Below are 15,914 nucleotides of genomic sequence, written 5' to 3' on the forward strand. Positions count from 1 at the left end.
TAAAGCACAATGATTTGGCTGAGATTCAACATTAATTTTATGTCTCTCATGATATAATTGTTGATCCATTACTGACAGCAGGGTGGAAAGAGAGAGAGAGAGAAAGAGAGAGAGAGAAAGAGAGAGATAGTGAGAGAAAGAGAGAGAGAGAGAGAGAGAGAGAGATAGAGAAAGAGAGAGAGAGAGAGAGAGATAGAGAGCGAGAGAGGGAGAGAGAGAGAGAGAGAGAGAGAGAGAGAGAGAGAGAGAAAGAGAGAGAGAGAAAGAGAGAGATAGTGAGAGAAAGAGAGAGAGAGATAGAGAAAGAGAGAGAGAGAGAGAGAGAGATAAAGAGCGAGAGAGGGAGAGAGAGAGAGAGAGAGAGAGAGAGAGAGAGAGAGAGAGAGAGAGAGAGAGAGAGAGAGAGAGAGAGAGAGAGAGAGAGAGAGAGAGAGAGAGAGAGAGAGAGAGAGAGGGAGAGAGAGAGAGAGAGAGAGAGAGATGGGGAAAAGAGTGTGAGATCCAAGTTATGTTTGAGAGAAAAACAACCATGATTTACCAATAGAGGAGTCTAGTTAATCATCAACCAGACTTCCACCCCACCCCTCCTCTGGATAGAGGGCCAGCCTGTGAGGAAGCTTCTCCTGTCAGTCAGACCCGGACTTATCATGGCCTCCTCCTCCAGAGCTCTGGAGGAGAGACTGTCCCCATCGCATACTCAGGGGTATCTCTATCTACTTTTAGGAGGAGGAGCTTGGCCAAATATGGGGGGGCACTTAGCTTCTTGGACAAGTCTTTTTGCCCAGCTGTCAGGTAGCTGAGAGGGCATTTGTTTGTCCAAAGCACTGGAGGAAATGGAAATGGCAGACTATAGTGACACCCTGGACCCAGCCTACACCACATTGGAGTTTGAAAACATGCAAGTGCTCTCCATGGGCACAGGTGAGTCAGAGTCATACGTTGCCTGGTTGAACTTTGAGACTTTTGGCTACTAAACGTTTGGACAGAGGGTTTTAGTTGATGTTATCAAGAGTAGCTGTCATTTGCCCATCTTGTATTGGATGCAAAAGGATGAGAATGTGATTCTTTCCTGATAATATGATCACCTCTTGTTGCAGTAGTAAAACATTCAGGGGTTTTGGACAATACACTTAATGCATCTGGATGATTTGGTGGTGAAACAATTGTTTGGTAGAGAATTACCTTATCCTGTTTAACTTGTACTGTTATGGTATATTGGTCATATTTCACCTAAGATAGAGTTACAACGAATAGATATTCATTCTCTGCGATAGTGACTTAAGTGACATGGACATCCATCTCTTGTTACCTATATCTATGTTCCCACGCATTTTGAGGTCCATACAATGAGAAAAGCGTTTCTCAGAGTTCTTTGACAGCATGATAGGCTTTTTGAAAGTGAAACATTGGCCTTTCTAGTCTCCCATGACGTTTGGCCGTGAACTTGATTCTGAAATGAAACAATTTCCTCTGAGGAAGAAAAGGCAATGACCCTTGAAAGATAATCACATTGCATGGCCAATATCATCTTTGCTAGCCCTTATTCATTGTACTGGCTTATCCACATAAATATTCCGATTTTTTATGATACGTAAACAGCATACAGTTCAATTGTATATGTGTTGTTTATTTCAACAATAAATGTTTTTACTAGTGTAATTACAGCTTTACTACACAGGTATAACTAAGAGTAACTTAATGTAAAGTGTTAGCAGAAACGTTCCATACTGTATGATTGATTGAACCAGTCATCTCATTGATGACTTTGAGGGAGGGTGAGACTGAGATTAAGACTGTCTGTCTCCAGTGATTGCCTTTTCTGAGGTAATCAAGCCTAGATCAGTTACTGTTTACCTTGACTGGGCTTTCAGCTACTACTCAGATAGGCAGTATATACTACTGTAATAGACCATAGCCTGATCAGAGCCGTATTAGCCCATTTGATCAATCAGCAATGACACTGACTGACTTTAATGTAATCACTTGATGCCTGTCGTTCTCACCTTTTAAATGAAACCAGTATGTTAAGTTAATATTCAGTCATTCTATTGACCAATTAGTCAATAAATGAGGACTGAGAGAGCTAAGAGTCGAAACGTGACTTTTTCACATTTTATAGCAGTAACAAATATTTCAGGATCACATAACATTTCCTTCAGTTCTATCCCTTCTAACTGTTTTCAACTAGTCACTCCACACCATCCATCCCTATCCTCACAGGATACCTTCCACCAAGTTCCAAGCTGTGAATTATTTCATACAGTCGTCAAAAATGTCTAGTAACTACTAATACCACTGCACACATACATATCCTCTTTCCTAAGTCAAACATTGAGGAAGATTGGATTTATATAGCACTTTTCCACAGCTCAAAATGCTTTACATAATGTAGCACCCACAATATCTCTCTGTCTGTTGTTTCAGACTCCTCACCGGCTGAGAGTGCCAACATGAACACAGCCAACCACCTCGGGGCGACCGCCCTGTGTGCCATCTGTGGGGACAGGGCCACGGGCAAGCACTACGGGGCCTCTAGCTGTGACGGCTGCAAAGGCTTTTTCCGCCGAAGTGTTCGCAAAAACCACATGTACTCATGCAGGTGAGGATCAGGCTTACAGTACATTATACACAATGGTAAACAAAAGAACCACCATATTCTGGTCTATTTGGTAAGAATAATGACAAAGTTGCAATTGCTGATTTATGCCTCTAGAGCCAGAGATAACAATGAAAGCATGACATACAGATGGTTGCAATAATGATACTGACATATTCAACAACAGTTTTCTCTCTACTGCAACACAATTCATCATAAAGCCTTCTTCTAACTCCCTTCTCCAGGTTCAACAGACAGTGCATTGTGGACAAAGACAAAAGGAATCAATGCAGATACTGTCGATTGAAGAAATGCTTTCGAGCTGGCATGAAAAAAGAAGGTATACAATTAATTCCACTTCATTCAAATGGTAATTTACAAGAGTGAAAGAGTGAAAAGATTATTGAGATGATTGAGATGATTGAGATGACTGAGATTATTGAGATGATTGAGATGATTGGAGATGATTGAGATGATTGGAGATGACTGAGATGATTGAGATGATTGAGATGATTGAGATGATTGAGATGATTGGAGATGATTGAGATAATTGAGATGACTGAGATGACTGAGATCACTGAGATGATTGAGATGACTGAGATGACTGAGATGACTGAGATGATTGAGATGACTGAGATCACTGAGATGATTGAGATGATTGAGATGATTGAGATGATTGAGATGACTGAGATGATTGAGATGATTGAGATGACTGAGATGATTGAGATGACTGAGATGATTGAGATGATTGAGATGATTGAGATGATTGAGATGATTGAGATGATTGAGATTGAGGTAGTACGTATTATGCTCAATCTCTACTTTTTGTACAAGAATGTGATGACACTAGCAGTTATTATTTCATAATCTCTGGTAAAGGATATCCTAGAACTAGAACGTCCCATTGTTATCAGCCAGTCCCTATCATAGTGTTGTAGAGCCAAGCAGAGCCTTGTCATGAGGTATGTTGCAAGAGCCAGGAGACCAGCACTTTGTTAATGTTGACTCCATGATGCACTGAAGTCTATGACCGGCTTATGCTAAGCAAACAGTTCTGTGGGGGAATTATAGCCACACATACTGATAAACACATCTACCTTGGGAGACTTTTGTCTCCCTCAGAGTCAATGCTAATATGAGTCAATGATAATATCCCCCTAAGAATTATTAAAGACTGTCAGATAATATTGTATGCACCGTTGATTACATGTGTTTTACTGTGTATGAAAGGAATGGCATATTTGAGTTGTATGACTTTGTAGGTTTGTCAAGTTGAGTCAGAATGACAGTATGGGGAGTGTTTTGACTGAACAGTTTCTGGTGAACAATAGATAATAAAATATATATTCTATTCTGATAGCCACGGTTTATTTGTTTCTCAGCTGTACAGAACGAAAGAGACAGAATCAGCACCAGGAGATCTAGCTATGAAGACAGCAGTTTACCATCTATCAATGCACTCATCCAGGCAGATGTACTCTCAAGACAGGTAAGGCCCATGGATATGGCTATTTCGATCGAAATCATGTAAACATTTTAAAGTAATTTTTAATTGCCCCAGAGGGGGTAAAAAGTTGTATTGAACGGAATGGAATTGAATTTATTTGGGTTAAATAAGTGGTGTTTATAATTAGGACACACATTTATTTATTATTGTGTGTGTGTGTGTGTGTGTGTGTGTGTGTGTGTGTGTGTGTGTGCGTGCGTGTGTGTAGATATCCTCACCTGGGCCCATACTGAATGGTGACATCAGGACGAAAAAGATAGCGACCATCACAGATGTGTGTGAATCAATGAAACAGCAGCTGCTAGTGCTGGTAGAATGGGCCAAGTACATCCCTGCCTTCTGTGATCTGCCTCTGGATGACCAGGTAAGACATTGCACTAGACTTTACAGTGATAGACTAAGGTTGGACTAAACCATACTACTCTCATTCTAGGGTATTGCACTTTATGGCCCATTTTGTCTTGGACTAAAAAGCCTGCAATATAGGGCAGGAAACCAGTCTGATAGATAATGAAAGTATTTTATTTAACCTTTATTTAACCAGGCAAGTCAATTAAGAACAACAATTATATTTACAATGGGGGCTTAGCAAGATGCAAAAGGCCTCCTGTGGGGACAGGGGCTGGGATAAAAAATAATGTAGGAGTTAAATATAAGTATTATTGTCATTCTTAAAAATAACAACTTAAAGCTATGTGTCCAGGGAATATACATCTTTCCAATCAGCATTTTGAGTAGGGAGTGCTGCTGCGGTCTTTAAAGACCTCAGAATCCAAAGAAGTGGTTAATGTATTTGAATCACCAGTTAGAATATGATGAGCTGGTTTGAAAGTTCTATCTGTGCTCAGAACCATTCCAGAATCATTAACACCATGATCACCAGGGCTTGGTAACTGATTTGCTGATGTTGAATTAGTGAGGGATCCAACAAGTGTATCTTCACACACTTACTTGACTCTGGTCAGCTCTTCAGTGACCTAAAAGGTGGTGGGAAAGCTTCCTTGTTTAATGGTTAGGTGTAAGTGGCATAAGTGGTATAATATTTCCAGGGTTGGGTAGGTTACTTTCTAAATGTAATCCGTTACATTTACTAGTTATCTGTCCAAATTTGTAATCAGTAACGTGTAACGTCATCAGATTACTTTCAGTTACTTTTTGATTACTTTCCCCTTAAGAGGCATTAGAAGAAGACAAAAAGAAATCCATCAAACTGTGAAGATATTCCTCCTAAACATAATTACAGGGCTCTTCTGTAAAAGAGACCTTGGTCTCAGCATGACTCCCTGCTGCTAAAGGTTCAATACATTTTTTTAAATAAATCAAATGCATTTGGTGTGTCATCATAGTGGTCTCTGACTTGTGGTCAGACTCGCTCAGGTGGAACAAACAAAAACTTTCTCAATGCTGAATTCAATGTAATTGAGAAAACAGAAAGGTGTCATAATGTATTATTTCCACAAACATCCTTTCTGAATGTAAAAGTAATCCAAGAAGTAATCATCTAGTTTTTCACAAGTATTTGTAATCCGATTACAATATTTTTTGCTGATAACATAACTGATTCCAGTAACTGTTATTTGTAATCAGATTACATGTAACTGCCTACATGTAATAAGTTCCTCCCCAACCCTGAATATTTCCCACGTCTTATCAAATAAATGGTTTTGTAGAAAAGACAGTTAACATGGAGACTAGCATGTATGCTGGTAAGAGGTGTTTTGCTGCAAGACAGTGTCAAGGTTAAAGCTAATCATTAAATGACTTTACTTTGTTTCAGGTGGCGTTGCTGCGAGCTCATGCTGGAGAGCATCTTCTGCTTGGAGTTGCAAAGAGGTCTATGTTGTACAAGGACATCCTGCTGTTAGGTAAAGTCAAGATAACATCTTAGCTACAGTACATCACATATGTCATATAATAGACTAGTTATAATAGTCATAATAGTTTATGCTAGCAATTATATGATACTTGTTTGGGGGGGGGATGATCAAACACAGAGTGATCCTGCCCTACAAGACAGTTATTTGTTTATGTTCTTTATAGGAAACGACCACATTATTCCCCGGAACTGCCCAGAGTTGGAAGTGAGCCGGGTAGCAGTGAGGATTCTGGACGAGCTAGTGCTGTCCTTCCAGGAGCACCAGATAGACGACAATGAATACGCTTGTTTGAAGGCCATTGTTTTCTTCGATCCAGGTACTACATGAAACACAACATCACTTTTAAAATAAACAGACTATCATCACATTCAAAGTGAGACATCATATGACACATTCTAGGGCAGTAACGTTTGTGTTGCAAAATAAAAATTATGTTACCCGTGAGTAACAAAACTATTGACTAGAAATGGTTGTTCTATGAGCAATATGACCAGGCAGTGAGTGACCAAGCTATTGACCAAACACATACTCTCTCCTGCTCCAGATGCCAAAGGTCTGAGTGACCCCAGTAAGATCAAGCGGATGCGTTACCAGGTTCAGGTCAGCCTAGAGGACTACATCAACGACCGGCAGTATGACTCCCGGGGACGCTTTGGAGAGTTGCTCCTGCTGCTGCCTACACTACAGAGCATCACCTGGCAGATGATCGAACAGATACAGTTTGTCAAGCTATTTGGGATGGCCAAGATTGACAACCTGCTCCAAGAGATGCTCTTAGGAGGTTAGCCTTCTTGATATTGTTACTAAGAAAGAAAAATTCTAAATCTATGGCCAAAAGTAATGCCAAAATAATTGAGTACAAACAAGTTTCCATGAGTTCTATTGGCTAAAGAAGTTTACACTCTTCAATAGGATAAAATGCTAGTTGGTTATCATACTGTATTACCAATGGACAGTGTCACAGTGAATGAGGAAACTAACTGTTTGTGGTATTTTTGTATGTTGCGTGGTTTTCCTCAGGTTCTGCAAACGAGGCACCTCACACACCTCACTCTCTGCATCCACATCTGGTTCAGGAACACCTCAGCAACAATGTCATCGTGGCCAGCAATATGGCTACTCCCATCCATAACGGCCAAATCTGTGAGTACCAATAACATCATATGCCTCACTCTAAATGTCCAACTCTGAGGGCAGGTTCCCCAAAAACAGATTAAGCCTAGTCCTGGACTCAAAAGCACTGAAAGTTGTGTCCGGGACACCGACCACAAAATGTACCTAAAAATGCTTGAGACTCTCAACGAACGATGGGCTCAGTGGCATCAATCCACTCCCATTTGCAACAGAGTCAGGTAGTTGGAAGGACAAACAAGCTTGGCAGAATAATCCACTAAATTCTTCAGAGAGACTAATCAGGCTTACTTTGTCAAAGAAAACGTCTGTTATTTTTTCTTAACATTTTTAATGCCCTCAGAAATTTCACAAAAGTGCTTATTCCTTGTCTGAAAAAAAAAAGTGTTTTCTTTCCAAGTAATGTCATGCCACAAGGTAAATATGCTGCTTTGTTGTGTACCTGACTGACTGTGTAGTTTAGTGAATTCCTCCAATAACTGATTCTTTCCGGTTTGTTGCAGCCACTCCTGAAACCCCAATTCCCTCTCCTCCCACAGCCTCCAGCTCAGAACACTATAAGATGGCTCAAGGGGTTATAGCCACTGTGCCCAAGCAATCTAGCTCCATCCCTCTGCCAACCATCACCAAACAAGAAGCCATCTAACACAGAACTGGACCCCACAAACCCCATCCAACAAAGCATTCACAATTTCAAAATCTTCACTAGTATCTCTGTTTCTTTATACATACTCAGTATAAAGGTGAAAAACAATTCAGATGTGAGAAATACGTATTCTCAACTAATCTCAGGAGTGTACTGTACAGTTGGGATACATTAGTCAACTGACCCCCACCAGAGGTACATAGGCCTACTTATATTATTGCATGTACAATGTAGTATCAAGCAGACTAGAGATGAGAGCGACATTGTCATGTTTTTAAATAATGTAATTATGTGACAGACATAGCTATATAATAGGTAGTCAATTGGTTCAGATTTCTTTCTTTTTTTAAATTCTTTTTTTTTGTATAGTTCTCTTCAACTTGCTGTATGACAGTTGTGTTTCATTGAAATCCAGGTTTAATATGTCCCTGTCTATATGTTTTAGAAATCGCTATTTAGTTCTGTAGTAACATGCTTAAAGGTTTGAATTAAAACAGCTCAGTCCATTTAATACTGTATACTTTCTGTGGAGCCACTTTATAAAAGCTTAAGGCATTCACAAGTTGAGGAATTCACAATGTTTTCCAATTTCAAATAAATGCATTGCATTGGTGTTTAGATATAACAAATATTTACAGTTTTACTGTAAAGACATGCTAGTGTATTTTGTTTGACCATAGAATCCTTTTGTGTAATGGTATTATAACTACTAAATGACTGAATAAACTGCCTTTCATTGAATACTGCCTTACACTGGAAAGATTGGCAATATGTTTCACCTTACAATGTGAAGATGAATAAAATGTCAATGTTTATTTTTACATCACATTGCACTGCCCGTTATTTAAATTACACAATACATGTACTAATGGAACATATGGAACCTTAACTTATATGGTATGAGACCAATAACATCAAAATGTAAATGTAGACAGCATAGCCTTTCCACTGTTAAACCCTGATTTTATGTCAGTAGGAAAAATATAATTTGCTACATTATTTCAGAGGTCTCCTCCTGTCACCCTCTATCTATCACACACTTTGCTGGCGAAGTCAATATTGTACAAAAAGTTAAGTGAACGAGCAAACTAGATGGTTTGTTATCTTCATTTTACTGTTCTTAGTTATTACTAAACTTTGATATTGAAGATGAAGATAGCCTACAATCATGAAGATGTGTATTTCTCAATTATTATTAGCATACTATTATAATATGGATAATGGTCAATGACCATAATGCTATTCAATGTTTCTTTACCGAGGACAGGTTAACCCTGGCTAAAGAATTAAAGTGACATTTCAAAACCAGTTCGAATTGCTTGTAAGCAGTTTTAGTCTCTGACGAATGAAAAGCTGTGGCCTACGTGGCAGTGCATGGTCAGGATAAATAGTACATGGGGTGTTTCTTCAAGCTGATAAAATGTCATAAAGTAATTGCAGATAACTGTGATTGAAAGCTTCTCATAGCTTATTTTTCTACTCGAGTAGGCTAAAGAAAAAGTCAGTAATATCTTCATCGATGGGTTCAAGACACACGTTTTTTTTGCACACATTTCTAGCATGTTGTATTGGTTATCTCTGCCACCTCCCCTCCATTTCTCGTTACAGTAATACGCCAACTTCGAGTTTTGTAAACAGGTGTAGTGAAATAAAGAGTTTACCAGTTCATTGCGGTCCAATGTGTGGAGTAGTGTGGTCTTACAGGCATGTTTAGGAGCGTGTAGAAGCGACAGTGCAATAGAAAAGGCTACTGTCTATTTATCATTTCTATGATCTGTCCATTGAAGCCAAAAGAGTACAGCTGTAACGCAAACGTTTAATACAATTTGCTCAATCTCTAGGCCTACCAACCGACGTTTGTGGTGCAATTGCACCATCTATCGGATGCAATGACCGCAGAAAACCTGTCCATTATCAGGCGCGTATCACGCGCATGGACTTTACTTCACATTATAGAAGGCCTAGGTTAACCGTTTTAGGGTGACGAGGATTAAATATAAAGTGTATATCATAAATTATATTTTAATTTCATCTGCATAAATATGTAGGCTAATTGAAAATAAAAAAACTAAAGCCAACACAATTCATAATAGCCTATTTAGGGGTAGATATATACTACAAAAGACAAACCAAGAGATTCAATACAGTAGTAGGCTACCAAGATCGCAATGTAGTAAGTTTTGATGATGATTTGTTGTTACAATGAAGCAAGTACTGAATGACGCAGCTCATCACATGCTACAGAGTAACCAAAGAGAGAAAGAATCTCGAGCCACCCGGAACTGGCTGCGGAACGCTCCAGAAATGTGGTCGTCACTAGTTATTACAGCCACAAAGTTATTAACCCCGCCCATTTCTACAATTTATCTTCTCAAAATGTGATTTTAAACCTAACCCTAACCTTAACCACACTGATAACCTTATGCCTAACCCTGACCATAAATTAAGACCAAAAAGCGAATTTTGGTTGAAATGAATTTTTACGATACAGCCAATGTTGACGTTGTGGCTGTGGTAACTAATGGAAACCCAGAAAGGTTGGTTTGTTTTTGGCAGCTTCTGTTATGGTTTGCCAAGCAGTCGTCTGGATAACACTTCCGACCCTGGAAATCCAAAGATTATTTATTTTTTTACCCTGTGGAAATACTAATTCAATTGTCGTTCCGGTTGGTATTCAGAAGCTGCAGTGTCTTGTAAGCACAGCTTCTCGAGTGCAGCGCTGTCAAAAGCAGAATTTATGGGAAATACAGGATAATGTTTACAAGACAGTGTTTTCAAGATATTGTCGTAACATTTATGTCGTTTAGGTCACTGCTGTTGCTGTAGACTAGACTAGAGAATACACACCATTTTGTGGCTACAGCGTATGACTAATTGCTGATAACAACCTTAGAGATGGCCTGTGGTAATTGTGGTATTTCTCATGTGGTTCTACTGTCTTGTGATGCTCTCCAGTCCAGGTTTTCTTGTACCATGACTATTTCTGCTGTATTGTTTTATATTTGTTTATATTTTAGTGGCCAAAATGATGTCTGAAGAAAGCGCGCCTATGAGGCACATTGATCTTGGGTCTCCGCCTCCTCTGGAACCACCAGTGGCTGGTTACAGGTTCCCCGGCCCTCCGCCACCCATCTACTCCTGCACTCTGACCCCTGAGCTGGTGGCCAAGGCCCGGGAGGAGCTACAGGAGAAGCCAGAGTGGAGGCTGAGAGACGTGCAGGCCCTGAGGGACATGGTGCTGAAGGAGCAGCCTAACCTCCGGACCAGGCTGGATGATGCCTTCCTCCTACGCTTTCTACGGGCCAGGTATAGCATGATGTACTACAGTACCTACCCATAATGCTCTGTGCAATGCTCTGGGAAACTGTCCCTAAGCGTCTCAGAGTAGGAGTTCTGATCTAGGATCAGGCCCCCCCCGTCCATATAATCATATAATTATGATTTGAAAGTCAAAACTGATCCTAGATCAGCACTCATACTCCAAGACTCTTTATGAATATGGGCCCTGGTTTCTTCTTATTCAAGATGCTCTATCTTAATGCTAACATAATGTTGCTCTGTCCCATCTCCTTGTCCAACCACCAGGAAGTTTGACTATGACCGTGCCATGCAGCTTCTCCTTAACTACCATACCAGTCGGCGGGCCTGGCCTGAGGTCTTCCAGGACCTGAAGCCTTCCACTATCAAACATGTGTTAGACCTGGGCTTCCTCACTGTCCTGCCCCATCCAGACCCTAATGGACGCTACATCCTCTGTCTCAGACCTGGTCAGTGTGTTAGCTTGCACTATTTACTGTCTTTCCATGTCGAATAAGCTTTCTATGTCCAAGAAGAGCTCTAACTCTATTTTTTTTCCATCTTTATTTGGTAACAGTTCATATGAACATACTCTTCATAGAAGAATAGAACAATATAATAAAATATTATTTAATCCATAGGAGACGGAAATTGGTCTTCTGCTTTACCCAAACCTGCATTATAAGCGCATTTACAATGCCCTGTGAGCTATGTATAATTAAGCAGTAAGGCACGAGGGGGTGTGGTATATGGCCAACATACCACGGCTAAGGGATGTTCTTAGGCATAACGCAAAGCGGAGTGGCCATATACCACAAACCCTCCGAAGTGCCTTATTGCTATTACAAACTGGTTACCAATGGAATTAGAGCAGTAAAAATAAATGTTTTGTTATACCCTTGGTATACTTAAGCAATAAGGCCTGAGGGGGTGTGGTATATGGCCAATATACCATGGCTAAGGGCTGTTCTTATGCATGACGCAACGCAGAGTGCTAGGACACAGCCCTTAGCCTTGGTATATTGGCCATATATCACAAACCCCCCGAGGTGCCTTACTGCTATTATAAACTGGTTACCAATGTAATCAGAGCAGTAAAAATACATGTTTTGTCATACCCATGGTATACGGTCTGATATGCCACAGCATTCAGCCAATCAGCATTCAGGGCTCGAACCACCCAGTTTTTAATGTCTGATATACCACGCCTGTCAGCCAATCAGCATTCAGAGCTCGAACCACCCAGTTTATAATACACTATAATGCATGACATAGGAGCTAATAGCTGCTCATAAACATCTATAGCAACAACAAAAAATCTGAATCTTGAAAACATGTCTGCCAATAGCAATAGCCTAACAGATTAAGATTGTCCTATGCTTGACCTTTTTCAGTGTTACTATATACTCATTATTTTACAACAGGAAAATGGAAAGCGAATGATTATCCATTTGAGGACAACATCCGGGCCATTTACCTGACTCTGGAGAAGCTGATTCAGCCAGAGGAGACTCAGGTTAATGGGATCGTCATTTTAGCAGACTACACTGGGGTGGGCTTGTCTCAGGCATCCAATCCGGGCCCATTCCTGGCCAAGAAGGTTGTCAGCATCCTTCAGGTAACCTTATTACTGTTCTGATATTTAAGTTTTTATATTATCACCCATAACAGTGTGATCAAAGTACATTCAGATCAGATCTCAAATATTGATCTTATCAAACCCCCTTAAGAAAGATACTATTGGCTTGTGTATTGTGTCAATAATATAAATAGATTTTAATTTCAATGTTGCATTTTAGGATAGCTTCCCAATAAGAATCAAGGCTGTTAACATCATAAATGAGCCCCGGATTTTCAAAGGGATCTTTGCAATAATGAAGCCTTTTTTGAAGGAGAAGATGGCAGAGAGGGTGAGTCTTTCTTCATATCCTCCTTTTTCTCTACACAGTAGCCTGTTGAATTTTGATCACTGTATTCAGATTAAATGTATCTCATATCAAATCAAATCAAATTGTATTTGTCACATGCGCCGAATACAACAGGTGTAGACCTTACCCTGAAATGCTTACTTACAAGCCCTTAACCAACAATGCAGTTTTAAGAATATAGAGTTAAGAAAATATTTACTAAATAAACTAAAGTAAAAAATAAAATAAAAGTAACACAATAAAATAACAATAACGAGGCTATATACAGGGGGTACCGGTGATATGATTTTCAGTGATTTCAAATGTATTTAAAGCCATTATGAATAAACTTTATCAAATGAACAGGAGTACTTGAAGTACTGTATGCTCCTTTGTGATTCTGTGACACATCAGCCTAACATAATTCCCTTTATTTTTCATACAGTACGTTCTCCATGGGTCAGACCTGCGCTCTCTTCACCGCAACATCCCTCGATCCGTCCTGCCAGAGGAGTATGGTGGGGTGGCCGGCCACCTCGACATGTCAGCCTGGTCAAAGACATTACTGGACTCTGAGGAGGAGTTTATAGTGGAGTTCTGCCAGCCAGATCCTCTAGAGGGCCTAGTTCTCCCAGACTCCATGCTGTTAGAAGGGCAGCAGCCCAGTGGTGCTGCCCAGGATGATGACACCTTCAGGGGGCTACGCTCTCAGCTCTACTACTGTTACTGATACTGACCATTACGTCTCTCTTGTTTAACTATTGTGAGGACACTAGCCTGGTCCCAGATGTGTTTGTGCTGTCTTGCCAACGCCTATAGTCATTTATGTGACAATGACCATAGGAGTTGGTAAAACAGCACAACTAGATCTGGGACCAGGCTATGAGGACACTACTGTTCCTTTTGAACAATGTATTTATGTTTTATCGTAGTCCCATGGGGCAAGTTGTCAATGTTATTTAGTAGAAATCACTACAGGAGGAGCTAAAGAGTCGTCTGGGGCCATAATCAAAAAGCGTCTCAGAGTAGGAGTGCTGATATAGGATCAGTTTTACCTTTGAGATCATAATGAATAATATTATATGGACACAGGGGACCTGATTCTAATTACTGCTACTCTGAGACCCTTTACGAGTACAGGGCCTACTACATGGCCAAGCATAAGGCAGCTTTAGGTTCTGGCAAAGAGGCTTTATAGGAGCTGCCTCTCGGTTTTAAACAATTTCCAGTGTTTCATTTATTTCCTATAGAGGAAGACGATCAACTGTGCCCATTTGAAATGCCACTCACTTCCGCTTTCTCCTTAATTTCTCAGAATACACGTACTGAGGCTGTTCCTATTAGACTTCCTCTGCATGGTCATATTCAAACACCATGTTGTAGCTATACCGGATCCATGCCTTAATCTATTTTCGATAATGATAGATGTGCAAGGGGTTATGAATGGGGTTTAATTTGTAACCATACAAGGTTGCCACTTTTATCCAAAGCAACTTACAGTGCAGTGAGTGGATAGCCTACAATTTTAGCATGTGTATGTGATCCCTGCAGGAATTTAAACCAGTGATGAACTTGCCATTGCTGGTGCCACGCTCTTACTAACTGAGCCACTCAAGACCAGTAATGTCAGAGTTACTGAGAGCCCTAGCCTACAGTATGACACGAAAAGCGATATTGATGTGCATTCGTTCTTATTAACGTTTACGTTTACGTCATTTAGCAGACGCTCTTATCCAGAGCGACTTACAAATTAAGACTCATTTTACTAGCCTGGCTTCAAAGACGTAACATAGTAAACATACATCTGTGACCCTCCAATTAGTATGATATGTTACATTTGGTATGGTTACATAAGACAGAAGGTTACTTAAGGCAAAAACAAAAGTAGGGAGGTTGGTCAGGGAGGATGGGTGGACGTATAACGCAAACATCTAGCAACCCAAAGGTTGCGTGTATCGAACCACATCACAGACAACTTTAGCTAATTAGCAACTTTGCAACTACTTACTACTTTTTAGATACAGTGGGGAGAACAAGTATTTGATACACTGCCGATTTTGCAGGTTTTCCTACTTACAAAGCATGTAGAGCTCTGTAATTTTTATCATAGGTACACTTCAACTATGAGAGATGGAATCTAAAACAAGAATCCAGAAAATCACATTGTATGATTTTTAAGTAATTAATTTGCATTTTATTGCATGACATAAGTATTTGATACATCAGAAAAGCAGAACTTAATATTTGGTACAGAAACCTTTGTTTGCAATTACAGAGATCATACGTTTCCTGTAGGTCTTGACCAGATTTGCACACACTGCAGCAGGGATTTTGGCCCACTCCTCCATACAGACCTTCTCCAGATCCTTCAGGTTTCGGGGCTGTCACTGGGCAATACGGACTTTCAGCTCCCTCCAAAGATTTTCTATTGGGTTCAGGTCTGGAGACTGGCTAGGCCACTCCAGGACCTTGAGATGCTTCTTACGGAGCCACTCCTTAGTTGCCCTGGCTGTGTGTTTCGGGTCGTTGTCATGCTGGAAGACCCAGCAACGACCCATCTTCAATGCTCTTACTGAGGGAAGGAGGTTGTTGGCCAAGATCTCGTGATACATGGCCCCATCCATCCTCCCCCTCAATACGGTGCAGTCGTCCTGTCCCCTTTGCAGAAAAGCATCCCCAAAGAATGATGTTTCCACCTCCATGCTTCACGGTTGGGATGGTGTTCTTGGGGTTGTACTCATCCTTCTTCTTCCTCCAAACACGGCGAGTGGAGTTTAGACCAAAAAGCTATATTTTTGTCTCATCAGACCACATGACCTTCTCCCATTCCTCCTCTGGATCATCCAGATGGTCATTGGCAAACTTCAGACGGGCCTGGACATGCGCTGGCTTGAGCAGGGGGACCTTGCGTGTTCTGCAGGATTTTTATCCATGACGGCGTAGTGTGTTACTA

At 40.5% G+C, this 15,914-nt stretch overlaps 2 protein-coding genes across 5 annotated transcripts; both read left to right on the forward strand.

The window, feature by feature from the left end:
• Positions 1–681: 681 nt before the first annotated feature.
• On the forward strand, positions 682–8,578 carry LOC121545792 (hepatocyte nuclear factor 4-alpha). 2 transcript variants are annotated; one of them, XM_041856627.2, is made up of 10 exons: positions 682–921; positions 2,425–2,599; positions 2,842–2,936; positions 3,979–4,085; positions 4,312–4,467; positions 5,881–5,968; positions 6,144–6,296; positions 6,525–6,761; positions 7,001–7,123; positions 7,651–8,578. In XM_041856627.2, exons 1-10 carry the CDS (start codon positions 834–836, stop codon positions 7,755–7,757), a joined length of 1,329 nt encoding a protein of 442 aa, XP_041712561.1. In that variant the 5' UTR covers positions 682–833; the 3' UTR covers positions 7,758–8,578. The 2 variants fall into 2 exon arrangements, with proteins under 2 accessions (XP_041712561.1, XP_041712560.1); XM_041856626.2 differs by having other exon boundaries at positions 693–921; positions 7,615–8,578.
• Positions 8,579–10,164: 1,586 nt separating this feature from the next.
• On the forward strand, positions 10,165–14,956 carry LOC121546743 (alpha-tocopherol transfer protein-like). Of its 3 annotated transcripts, none has more exons than XM_041857978.1 (6): positions 10,165–10,294; positions 10,775–11,063; positions 11,343–11,524; positions 12,479–12,672; positions 12,854–12,964; positions 13,407–14,956. In XM_041857978.1, exons 1-6 carry the CDS (start codon positions 10,279–10,281, stop codon positions 13,689–13,691), a joined length of 1,077 nt encoding a protein of 358 aa, XP_041713912.1. In that variant the 5' UTR covers positions 10,165–10,278; the 3' UTR covers positions 13,692–14,956. The 3 variants fall into 3 exon arrangements, with proteins under 3 accessions (XP_041713912.1, XP_041713913.1, XP_041713914.1); XM_041857979.1 differs by lacking the exon at positions 10,165–10,294 and adding an exon at positions 10,309–10,450; XM_041857980.1 differs by lacking the exon at positions 10,165–10,294 and adding an exon at positions 10,309–10,423.
• Positions 14,957–15,914: the final 958 nt, after the last annotated feature.

The sequence above is a fragment of the Coregonus clupeaformis genome, chromosome 30 (genome assembly GCF_020615455.1).
Source record: "Coregonus clupeaformis isolate EN_2021a chromosome 30, ASM2061545v1, whole genome shotgun sequence".
NCBI lineage: Eukaryota > Metazoa > Chordata > Actinopteri > Salmoniformes > Salmonidae > Coregonus > Coregonus clupeaformis.

What these genes read in the sequence shown, in the direction of transcription:
- LOC121546743 (XM_041857978.1), top strand. An exon ending in AGGTTGTCAGCATCCTTCAG is followed by an intron (nt 12,673 to 12,853) that starts GTAACCTTATTA and finishes GTTGCATTTTAG; the next exon opens with GATAGCTTCCCAATAAGAAT. An exon ending in AGGAGAAGATGGCAGAGAGG is followed by an intron (nt 12,965 to 13,406) that starts GTGAGTCTTTCT and finishes TTTTTCATACAG; the next exon opens with TACGTTCTCCATGGGTCAGA.
- LOC121545792 (XM_041856626.2), top strand. Translation starts at nt 834, where the DNA reads ATGGAAATGGCAGACTATAGTGACACCCTGGACCCAGCCTACACCACA. An exon ending in CAGATGTACTCTCAAGACAG is followed by an intron (nt 4,086 to 4,311) that starts GTAAGGCCCATG and finishes GCGTGTGTGTAG; the next exon opens with ATATCCTCACCTGGGCCCAT. An exon ending in CCAAGAGATGCTCTTAGGAG is followed by an intron (nt 6,762 to 7,000) that starts GTTAGCCTTCTT and finishes GGTTTTCCTCAG; the next exon opens with GTTCTGCAAACGAGGCACCT.